The 12,036-nt window shown below is 40.1% G+C and overlaps 1 protein-coding gene across 4 annotated transcripts in view; it reads right to left on the minus strand.

The window, feature by feature from the left end:
- The window catches only part of ASMTL (acetylserotonin O-methyltransferase like), a 34,644-nt gene that overhangs the window by 21,733 nt on the left and 875 nt on the right, over positions 1-12,036 (minus strand). For all 4 annotated transcript variants that reach the window (XM_068141365.1, XM_068141378.1, XM_068141371.1 and 1 more), the window contains exons 2-6: positions 11,084-11,215; positions 9,238-9,285; positions 6,320-6,384; positions 4,397-4,458; positions 2,302-2,410 (exon numbers count right to left, since the gene is read on the minus strand). In XM_068141365.1, the coding sequence (XP_067997466.1) occupies positions 2,302-2,410; positions 4,397-4,458; positions 6,320-6,384; positions 9,238-9,285; positions 11,084-11,215 (416 nt within the window). The remainder of the gene's footprint in view (positions 1-2,301; positions 2,411-4,396; positions 4,459-6,319; positions 6,385-9,237; positions 9,286-11,083; positions 11,216-12,036) is intronic.

A 12,036-nucleotide genomic window follows, 5' to 3' on the forward strand; every position in this document is an offset into this window, starting at 1 on the left:
AGTAGGGTCCTTTGGTTTCACTGCCACCAATTAGGTCAGAGGTACCAAAAACTACATAGGATCTTCAGACTGGAAGTTGTGAGCAGAGACAGAGGTGGAAGTTTACAAGGGAAAGGTTACAAAATAAAAAGCTGGGTCAAAGAGGCTGGCAGAAACCAAGTCTACTCATTACACAAGCCAAAACCAGTCAGGATTACTATGGTCCAGCCTTCTTTCTACAGAGAGTCAGAAAAGAAGACAGACAGCAGGCAGAATATCCTTGTTTGGGAAGAGGGACATGAATGAAACATAAAAGGGAAAGGCCACCTTTCTGCAGCCAAAATTTTTGAGGGTTTTATAGCCTTATCACAGTTTACCTTGAGATAGTGCTTTCTCTCCTCCCATAGTCACACCTTAAGGCAGCTATGTATTTCTAGAATTAGTCCCCCTGTCACCAGTGACTGGCTTTTAAAATACTATATGCTAATTTTGTCCTTTCTGTCTAAATAAACCAATCCTCAACAGCACAAGAGAGTAAATAAGCAAACAATCATTTTAACTGCAGCAGGTTTTAGAAAAACCTGCATGCACATAAATCTGCAATCATTATGGGTGGCCATGGAGAAGGGAACCAAAACCCCAATCAAACACAAAAAAAACCCCAACAAACCAACCAACCCCAACCAAACAAAACCAACCAACCAAAAACCCAAACCACCAAGAAAGACTTCTCCTTACTGTTTTGCAAAATTTACAGGAAGCTGTCTTTGTATTTCCTTTTCAAGGCCAGAGCAATTATTTGAGTGAAGACTGATTTGCTTCTGCTCCAGAGACTACAGAAATATATTCTCTGGACCTCTGGTTCCTATGAAAACTTTGCTGTCACACACCCTATTCAGCAGAATCCACAGAATTACTCAGTGCTGTTTATGAGCCATTTTGCTGCAGCACAACACTCAAAAGTGTATTTTCTTACAGAGGATATAATCAGAATATTCCAAAATACTTTTCAACCTGTTTGCTCTCCTTACAAATCCATAGTCATTTCTCCTTCAAATTGCAACTTCATGATCAGCTGCATACACAGATCACCCTCCAAAAACTTAACTAGAAATTTCTATTATAAACTGTATTTTTGTCAAAATATTCTTCTCTGCATAATCCAATTTAATTTCAGTGTCTTTAACAAGCTGGGACCCTTACACATTCAGAAAGTATGCCTCACTTGCACATCACCTAAATCCAAAGTCTACAAAGTTTTCCCCCGTAAAACATGACTGTATTGTTTTATAGTACAGATGAGTTTAAAAACGACCATGAACAATATTCTTACAGCCAGAATTGAAGTTACGAAGTCAAGAGTTCACCTCTAATCACCAGATATGCAGTCCACAGTGCTATGACCTGATTTGCCTTTACTAAGCTTCAGCTAACACAAAAGAAAGGCAAACTCCACAAAGTCACCATCATCTCCTTGTTGTCTCGAAGTACTTTTTTTCATAGAATCATAGAACATTAGAAGGGACCTCCAGAGATCAACTCCAACACCCCTGCCAAAGCAGGATCACCTAGAATAGTCTGCACAGGAATGCATCCACGTGGCTTTTGAAAAGTCTCCAGAGAAGGAGACTCCACAACCTCTCTGGCCAGCACGTTTTTAATGAATTAAAAAACAAATAATCTAGTCAACTTCATCTTAGTTAGGCATTTTGTTCTCATACTATTTCTTCTGTGGAATCAATACTGTCTGTAAGTAACTAGTAAATTACAAGGGTAGCTACAAGCTAAGACAGTTATGGCACATGAACACATATAAGTTAGCCACAATTTTAAGAGAAAATTAAGTTGGTGTTCCTTGCCATCACATCAGTGCCATTTTGATTAAATAAACCAAGTTCTAGCTTCCTTCAAAAAAGTTTTTCAATACCCTGATTATCCAATACTCATTCTCTTCACCTGTTACTTTAAGAAGATCTATTGTGTCAGGTATCCAAGCTCCCTGAATGCCTCTGTTAACAGGGAGGTAATTGTGTATTCCAGGAGTGCTTGCTATAATCCAGAGTATTTCAACAGTCTTCACTTTTCAAATTTATTAGGATAATAAGGAGGTGATTCACCTTCCCTGGAGGAATGATAGCTCTGGACAGGAAGAATAGAATACCTACCTTGCATCACCCACGCTGTGATTTATCACATATCACAGCAAAATTTCTCAGAATGCAGAACAAAATGTTTTATGATGCTGGCTACTGTGTACCTTAAGACCTATTAGGCCGTATGATATCACCCAAGTACTGTGTGATAGCTCATGGTCTTACTTACATTGGCTCCCCGCTATGAATGTACTCCCACAAGAGCTCTTCAGACAGGTCAGAAAATTTTACTTTAGTCTCTTCATAGAAATCAGTGACTTCTGTCTCTAGTTGATTATCTACAGAAAGGAAGGGGCCTTATTAGAAATGGGAACAGTAGTTTAGGGAGCATAACATTTCAGTTTTATTTTGTATTAACTTGAATTCCCAAACAAAACCACAAGTCTACTTACAGAGATATATCAAATGACTAATAATGCTCTTTAGGGACAGTCATTAACTTCACTAAAAGAGCAAAAGCTTGTGTTTTCAACCTCTGCAGTCCTGTCTTTGGGCTAACATTGATCTCCCTATGTGAAACGCACTCTTAATGATGTTGTGGTGGGTTGAGATGTTTATGCAGAGCTTTTTATGGAGTACTAGCATACACATTCAGCACTGCATACAGAAAAGGCTACAGACAGCCCTCTAACTTTATGACTGTTGTCAAAGAATTCTTAACACCACCTCATAATTAAACACTTATCTATTATAAATGAGTGAATGTGAACATCTGCACTGCAGGTTCAGGTATCCAACAGTCCCATCAGTAACCAATGTAATTTTCCTCTCATGTCTCAAGAAATAAGATTATTTCGGACTTCTTTATCTAGAATTGGTTGAGAGCAGGCCAGAGGTGCAATAAAGTATGCACACCAGGGCATGGAACCCTGCTGTATGTTGAACACTGTAAATCTGGTATCATACCAGATGGAGGCTTTTCTAAAATGAAACAGCCTTGCACAAATGAGTGGGCATGTTATGGATTAGTTCTCTCTACTCTTTTCTGTAAATACAAAGATCAGCAGCTCCTGTTACCACTGTTTTGATAGTAAGGAAATTCTTGAGGAGTAAGAAAAGCCCACAGTACAGACTAGTGAAAGAAAAGTAACCAACTGCTAATGGTGTTAGTGCTGAAAAAACATTTAGCAATCCTGATTAAATAAAAATTTTTTTCATATGAAGACAGATTACTCTGTCTTCCAGTACTGTAAAAAAACCCAAACAAACAAAATTGATCAGCTACACCTCCCTTGATTGCATCACTTGGGAGATATGCAGACTTGCGATCATTTTATTAATCTGAATATGATGTGGCTAAGATCTGTAAACTTTAAATTAGATGTGCTCTCATCTGTCATAGTATTGAGACTACAGTTCTGTGCACTTATACTTTCTTCCTAAACAAAGGCATTATTGTTCTTGCTGGATTGCTCACAAGAACCCCCGATAACATGTGATTATTTTGGGGTTTTTTTGCAGCAGCTCTCTTTCTACTATGCTAGCATGTTAACTATACTGGATCACTGTTTCTGTTAGAAGAGTTAAGAGCAACCACTCCAGTAAAGATTAAAAGCTCTAAGTGATTTTCCTGCAGAGACTATGGACAGTGAAATTTCAGACTAATGATCTTTGCAGAAGTTCTACTATAAGATTATTGGCATGATTATCAGAGCAAGTCCTTCACACTAAAAATTCCTCAAATGGTATTAATGGTACAGTTCTCATAAAACCCACTTACTATAGAAACTATCTGATAAAGAGCATTGACTTACTGCTCCCTACAGTTCATCAACAGTCTGAGGCACACTCATCCCCTAAAAATGGGCTTTTAAGTGTCTGCTGTTGACTGGAAAATGAAGTAACTACAGATGCTGCAACTACTTGTATTCAACAGCCACTGTAAACAGAACACAGGAATAAAGTTAATACAGATCAGATCCTGCTTGGTCCCACAGTCTGCAGTGACTTACTTGAATTTAATTTAGAATATTCCCAGAGTTTACAGTTGTCTTTTAATCAGACCCACAGCCTTCAGAGGAAGTATTTCTAAAGTCCATTTTATTTTGCCATTCTCCTTCCTGTGTGAAAACTGAATACAGTAAGCAGGTTGGCTTTTGTGGGGGTGCTTTTAATTTACGTATTTATAACGTAATTCTCATCATGAGTATGAAGCCAATTCAGACTGTATATGAAAAATTTCATCCTGTTTCTTCATTTGCACAAGTCCTTAGGACAGTAATTTTTAATGAAAATACCAAGTTTTTATAAAATGACAGATGTACCTTTACTGCTGCAATGTATAATAGCCACTCCTGTGAAGACACTGTGCTCTTTCCCATTCAACCTGTCAGGAAAAAAGTACAGATTAATGAACAGTTTTATGAAATTTGTTATCATGTTCCTGACAGGTATCCTTAATAAATGTACTTCATTTTATTTTTTCATTATAGGTGAAAAGATATTGGCAAAACAAATAATCAAAAACATACTCTCAAGAGATGCAATCATTTCAGGACCCCAAAATTTTATTTGTACCAACATCTACACACATTCCATGGTATAAGCTTATTAACTGTACGCAGACAGAAACAACTATTACAGATGCATAAGAAAAATCCAATCAGCATAAACACTACTATTACAGGCATCTTCACTTAAAGATGCCAATAAATAGCTAAGTGATGCAAATTAGACTAAGTAAGTGATAGGCAGCTCAGCCTTAGGCACCTGCTTTGTCCAGACTGGCCCCAAGGCTCCCATGGTAGAGTGTAGGGGAAGAGAGCCTGAAGTCCCTCTTACCCCACACCCATGGGCACTCTCTTGTAGTGGCTCCACAGTGCTACACTGTGGCTGTTTAATTTTGAGGGTTTTAAGTTTATTAATGTGTACAAAATGTTACCATGAGAACTTGAATCTTGGGAAACACTAATCAAGGAATAGTCTCCTAGAGATTGCATAGGTTATTTGAGGTGATCAGAAACATCTCACACTCCTACTATCCTCCACAAGGTTCTATATCATTAACTGCAAGATGAAACAGTATGTGAAAATTTTACCCTGACAAGTTGGATATATGCAAATATGTATCTCGACTGCATTTTTTCTTGTTCATATATACCAAAATTAAAAGGAGTTCTAAGAAGCTAAATTTTAAGTGTATTTCATATGCATGAATAACAGACTGACATACTGAATTTAAACACTCCAACAAAACACCAAAAGACAAACCCCAACCCATTTGAATGTGTTAGAAGTAGACTAAGCTCTGTAACACAAAAAGGGTACTATTTTTGAACTACTTGAACTTGCCACTACTTCAAACAAAAGCAGTCTTGAGAAATCTTGCCAGACAGAATCCTTTTAGAACCTTTTACTAATTATATATGTTGCTACCATTTAAACAAAAAAAAAATAAATTAAAACTACTACTTCTAAGTTAGTAACATGCCAAAGGATAAAAAATTCAGCCTGAGTCATCAATGACAAAATGTAAATCTAAAATCAAACTCAAAAAACTACCAAGCCACTTGCATTCACTCTTTAGGGGACGCCTGAGTTAAAACAAACTGGTGAAACAAGCAGCGCACCTCTTCCCTATTTCCCTCCTAAATCAGAAGCCAGAGCAGTGGATTCATCACATCTCACCCTTCTCAAAGGGGGTGCCTAGAATTACTTATGTTTTGTTTCTCAAAGATTCATTAAGCTTGTAGGGGAAAAAAGCAGCAGCCTCAAAACCCACCAGCCCACCACCCATGGTGATCATTGATAGAAGTCAATGCCTCCTTGGTTAGTAGAAATTAAAGCAATTGTCCATGAACACCTATCACCATGTACTGTCTTGTACATGCAAGATTATTCCTTTAAACGTCAAGTCTCAATGACTTCTATGATGGTTTTGTCCTTCCCATCATGATTTTTCTCTTCATCTCCCCGTCCTGTGCCAGTTGCATCATACATACAGTCTTGTATGCAATCCTGAAAACTAATTCAAGTGAATACAAAATGGTCTATTATGTCCCTGATCAGCTTCCTAAAGTTAAGGGACAAAAGCAAGAACCTGTGGGTAATGTTTTTACGGTCTTTTTCTGTGGCAGAACTGGCTTACACTATTTAAAAACAACTGACATTATAAACTATGGAGCTCTCATAACTATCAAGGAATCTATACAGTACCTTTTCAAACAAACATATATAAAACTACAGACCTTGACAGCATCCTATAAGCATCTTGCTTATCAACTGGTTTCTCCAGGATCTCCTCATCCACAGACTAAAACAAAAAGACAGAGTGAGTGCTACATTTAAAGCATGATACCAGCCAGGGCTTCAAATATGGGTGAACTCAGTAGAGCAAGAACAGATGCTTTGGTAGAATAGGTATTTAGTATAAAGAACGTAAAGAGTGCAGTATTCATGACATCCACATCCTTAACTGTTTGCCGTCTCTGTGGAGATGACAAGTATAAAGCAATGCCTGGTAGAAGGCACAACACTGAATAGTTCACATGATCTTCTTGACAGTCAACAGTTGCCTAAGAACAGAATTTCCATTACATACTAGAGGATCAAAGGCAACACTTATACAGGTGTCTCTGCAAAAACAGCAGCAGGACTTCTAGCATTCAAGATATGAAACAGTGCCTTGCTCGGAAAAAAAACAACCCCATCATATTGCAGGTAAACTTCTCAGTGAAGACAAGACAAGAGTGAGGCATCTCTTGATGCCTCAGAAGTTGAGGTTGTGGATGAAAGGATTCAGAGCCTGTGGGTTAAAATCAGAAGGAGGACTAACAAAACTGACATCCTGATTGGAGTCTGTTATAGACCACCCAACCAGGATGAAGAGGCAAATAAAATATTCTATAAGCAACTGGAGGCTGTCTCAAGATCATCAGACCTTGTCCTTGTGGGTGACTTAAACCTGTCAGACATCTACTGGGAACTTAACTCAGCAGAGAGAAGGCAGTCCAGAAGGTTCTTAGAGTGTATGGAGGGCAGCTTCCTGATGCAGCTGTTAAGTGAGCCTACCAGGGGTCAGACCTTGCTTGACCTGCTGTTCTCAAATAGAGAAGGGCTGGTGGGACATGTGATGGTAGGAGGCTGTCTAGGGTGCAGTGACCATGAGATAGTGAAGTTTTCAATATGCAGGGAAATAGGGAGGAGCAGTAACAGAACCCTCACTTTGGACTTCTGGACAGCAAACTTCAACTTGTTTAACTTGTTTAAGAACTTATTCGCAAAGTTCCCTGGGTAGCAGCCCTTAAGAACCAAGGGGTCCAGGACAGTTGGACTTAGTTCAAGCAGGAGCTCTTGAAGGCACAGGAACAGGCTGTGCCCATGTGCCAAAAGATGAGCCGGCAGGGAAGCCAACTGGCCTGGATGAGCAAGCAGCTCTTGAAGAAATTAAGGGGAAAAAAGAGGCTGTATCACCTTTGGAAAGGGGGGAGGCAACTCGTGATATGCTTAAGGATGTTGTTAGAACATGTAGGAGAAAGAGAGGCAAAAGCCCAGTTAGAACTTAAGCTATTCTGAAGTTCTGTGAAAGACAATAAAAAGCATTTTTATAAATACATTGATGCTAAAAAGAGAAGAAAGAACCTCCACTCTTTATTGGACCTGGAGGGTAATATTGTAACTAAAGATGAGGAAAAGGCTGAGGTACTAAACACCTTCTTTGCCTCCATTTTCAACAGTAAGGCAGGAGGACCTCAGGATAACTGGCCTCCTGAACGGGTAGATGAGCAGTGTAGTACCCCTGAAATCCATGAGGAAGCAATTAGGGACTTGCTGAGCCACTTGTCCATGGGACCAGATGGGATCCATCCTAGGGTGCTGAGAGAGATGGCAGATGGGCTGGCCAAGCTGCTCTCCATCATTTTCCAACAGTCCTGGCTCACCAGAGAGGTCCCAGATGACTGGAAACTGGCCAATGTGATGCCCATCCACAAGAAGGGATAGATGGAGGAACCTGGAAACTACAGGCCTGTCAGCCTGACCTCAGTGCCAGGCAAGATTATGGAGCAGATCATCCTGGGGGCAATCACAGCGCACCTGCAGGATGGCCAAGGGCTCAGGCCCAGCCAGCATGGATTTAGGAAGGGCAGGTCCTGCCTGACCAACCTGATCTCCTTCTATGATCAGGTGACCTGCCTGGTGGATGTGGGGAAGGCTGTGGATGTAGTCTACCTGGACTTCAGCAAGGCCTTTGACACCGTCCCCCACAGCAAACTCCCAGTCAAGCTGTCAGCCCATGGCTTGGACAGTAGCACTCTGTGCTAGGTTAGGAACTGGCTGAAGGGCTGAGCCCAGAGAGTGGTGGTGAATGGTGCCACATCCAGCTGGCAGCCAGTCACTAGTGGCGTCCCCCAGGGATCAGTTCAGGGCCCCATTCTGTTCAGTATCTTTATTGATGATCTGGATGAGGGGATTGAGATTGCAGATGACACCAAGTTGGGAGCAGGTGTTGAACTGTTAAGAGGGTATAAGGGCTCTCCAGAGGGACCTTGACAGGCTGGACAGATGGGCAGAGTCCAACATGATGGCATTCAACAAGTGCAAGTGCCGGGTGCTGTATTTTGGCCTCAACAACGTGTCCAGAGAAGGGGAATGAGGCTGGTGAGAGGCCTCAAACACAAGCCCTATGAGGAGAGGCTGAAGGAGCTGGGATTGTTTAGCCTGGAGAAGAGAAGCCTCAGGGGAGACCTTATTGCTCTCTACAACTACCTGAAGGGAGGTTGTAGCCAGGAGGGGGTGGGTCTCTTCTCCCAGGCAATCAGCACCAGAACAAGAGAACATAATCTCAAACTGTGCCAGGGGAAGTTTAGGTTCGAGGTGGGGAGAAAGTTCTTCACAGAGAGAGTTGTTAGCCATTGGAATGGGCTGCCCAGGGAGGTAGTTGAGTCACCATCCCAGGAGGCGTTCAAGAGGGGACTGGACACAGCACTTGGTGCCATGGTTTAGTAGTCATGAGATGTTGGGTGACAGGTTGGACTTGATGATCTTTGAGGTCTTTTCCAACCTTATTGATTCTATGAATCTATGATTCTATGAACTTTCCAACTTCAAACCTAAAGATACAAATATGTTCTTCTCAAATTATGCTAAACCACAGAAGACTTCTTACCACAATAGTGTCTGCTCCTATGACAACGTCAGGTGTTCTCAAGTGTTTCTGCAAAGGCATGAAGAAAGAAGGTATTTCTCAATAATGGTAAAATAAGAAAGCATTTTTAAACTTCAGGTAAGAAAACATACTTGCTGGTTTACAAATAGGGCTGTACATTGACCTGAAACCAAGACACTGCTTCACCTTTCACACTTTCTGTAAAACAGTGATTTTTAGTATCACCATAAAATTGAGGGCAACAGAGGGTTGAGCAGACCGTCCTCAGGTCAAAATTCTGCCTAGATTCGTTACTGATTAACAAATGTAATCATGAAAGAAGTAACTACCCTCTCTAAAGTCATTCTGGTCTTCAGGGTGGCAGACAATTCTTTTAAAGGAAGTGGCCAGTATTTGGAAGCAAGGAATTCTGAGCTCTCTAGGATCATTTTACCAAGTCAGGTTTCGCTGAAGAAAACCCACAAAAAACAGCACTCCAACTTTCTGTATCTACACTTTGCTTATTCCTCAGAAAAGAGAACACATACAGGCCGTTTCGTGGAATTGAGAGGTGGGGGTATATAAAGATTCCTTGTAGCCCTTTCTTGGCTTTAACCTGTTCATTTTAAACCTCTTGTCCTTACAGATGAGGTTTGATTTACTTGTATGTTATGAGGTACATAGCTATTATTTAACACAACAAAACAGCAAACTTGTCTTTAATAGTAATACGAGAAAGGCTGTTGATCTGCTTTCGTTGAATCAATTAAAGCTATAACTGAAAAAAATCCTGTGTGAAGAAGCATTTTGAAATCCACTGAACTAGCATACTGTTTTGCAATGAAAGTCCAGCATAAGTCAGTTAGCAAGGCTGGGTTTAAAATCCACTCTCCACATGTCATACCATTCTCTGACAGAAACCTGGATAACAATTTACACCAGAGATAATGCAATATTTGCTTTGAAAAATGGGGACATCTGGCAACATTGTTGGTTTTAAGTGTTTGGTGTTCCCTTTCTGCCACCAATATAGGCTCAACAAACATACTCCTCTCCTTCAGAGCTGTATTATTAAAAAATTATTATAGTACATTTTGTGAGATCTAATCAGCTAGAACTTGAAATAGGTTCTTGTAGTGAACAGCCTTATGTGCTCAGAAACAGTGATCTGGGTCAAGGGCAGAAGTCAAGTATGCCACTGATAGTGTAAGCTGCATCACTAACTTTGATAATATTTAGGATACAAAATGCATGCTTTGACTACAGAACATGGTATCATCAGCTTCTCCCTTCTTAAAATGAAATTGCTTCTTTGTCCAGAGTGCTTTAAAACAGAATTTTGTGTTCTTCTGCTCTGCTCTAGCACCTCTACAGTCACAAATTCTGACCTATTCTCTTGCCACAACTGATCAGCTGAATGGAAAATGTTCAATGGAAAATGCAGCAAAGCACTAATTCATTAGTGTTTTCCCATAGAGTCTACCTCCACAGTAAACAAACACCTGGAATGAAAAACTGTCCTGCCACACACCTGGCTTCTGGAAGGAACTACCAAGTACCTGTCACAAATGAGAGGTGTCCTTGCTGACAAGAGGTGCAGACCACTTCTGTTTGTGGAAAGCCCAAACTGCAGGCACAAGATGTCTTTTTGGGGGGCATTTATTTGGTTGTTTTGTTTTGTTTGTTCATTATTAGGTGAGTTAATTTTTGGGAAGCTATCTTTCACAAATGAGAGAAGAACACCCATTTGACTTCAGTGGGGAAAATTAATGTACTCAGAGACCACTTAAGAAGTACATACACATTAAGTCACAGTAGCAGGCATCACTTAAAGACAAATATCTCACTGATGATGTTCGCAACTTACTACATGCATTCTGTTCGCTACTTCAAGAGCTTTCTGTTTTGCTGTTTCCATGGCATACTCATAAGGGGCTGCGAAAGATGACTTTTCAAGTGTCTCCTTAAACCAAGATGGAACCACTTCAAACCGCAGCCCCTGTAAAAAAGGAAAGCAACGCTGCATATTAAACAACAAAAACCCAACCACAGAAAATACCCCAACCAAAACCAAAAACTATCAAAACTCAAAAAAAAAAATTAACAAAACCCCCCCCAAATACCCAACACAACAGAATTCTTACTGCTGTGTTTACTTGATTTTACTCTTAATATTAGAGCCCAATTACAATAGTAATTTCATAATTCTTTTCCTATTAAAAAACCCTATCAGTATAAAACGTATATAAACAGACTAATATACTACTAGATTAAAAAAAAAAAAAATCTCTCTCCATAGCACTTTACTTGTGCAGCTGTAATACATTTTTACAGGAGCTTTACCACCCAGATTTTATATGTCATTACACATATGACAAACAGAAAACAAGAGCCAGTTTCTGTATGGTTTTGTAAAAAAAAAAAAACACCACAAAAAAAAAGAAAATCTATTCTTCCTACTTCTTGTCCATATCTACATTTACTGCACCTAGTTATGTTCTAATAATTTAGTGCACACTTGAACCTTGATGCATCTCCATTATCTCTGTATTTTGAAAAGAACATGCCTTCTCCCACTCAAGTTGGTCTCCCATGAAGAACAGCTACACTACAAGCAATCTAAATTAGACACATTATAACATGCAAATGCCATTCAAAACTATCCTGCAGCATGCCCAGTAAGGCCGGCATATTCCGCCCCAGGGGCTAAATGGTCTGAATGATGAGCTAGGGCTTCCTTTGCACTTCACAAGTACTTTTCAGAAAGAAGAGACAGCTAGCTTATTCTCCTGCTAGCCCCCCTTTCCTGAGCAGAATACT

This window comes from Melanerpes formicivorus, unplaced genomic scaffold, assembly GCF_026170545.1.
Source record: "Melanerpes formicivorus ecotype bairdi unplaced genomic scaffold, bMelFor1.0.p_v2 SCAF_1, whole genome shotgun sequence".
Taxonomy (NCBI): domain Eukaryota; kingdom Metazoa; phylum Chordata; class Aves; order Piciformes; family Picidae; genus Melanerpes; species Melanerpes formicivorus.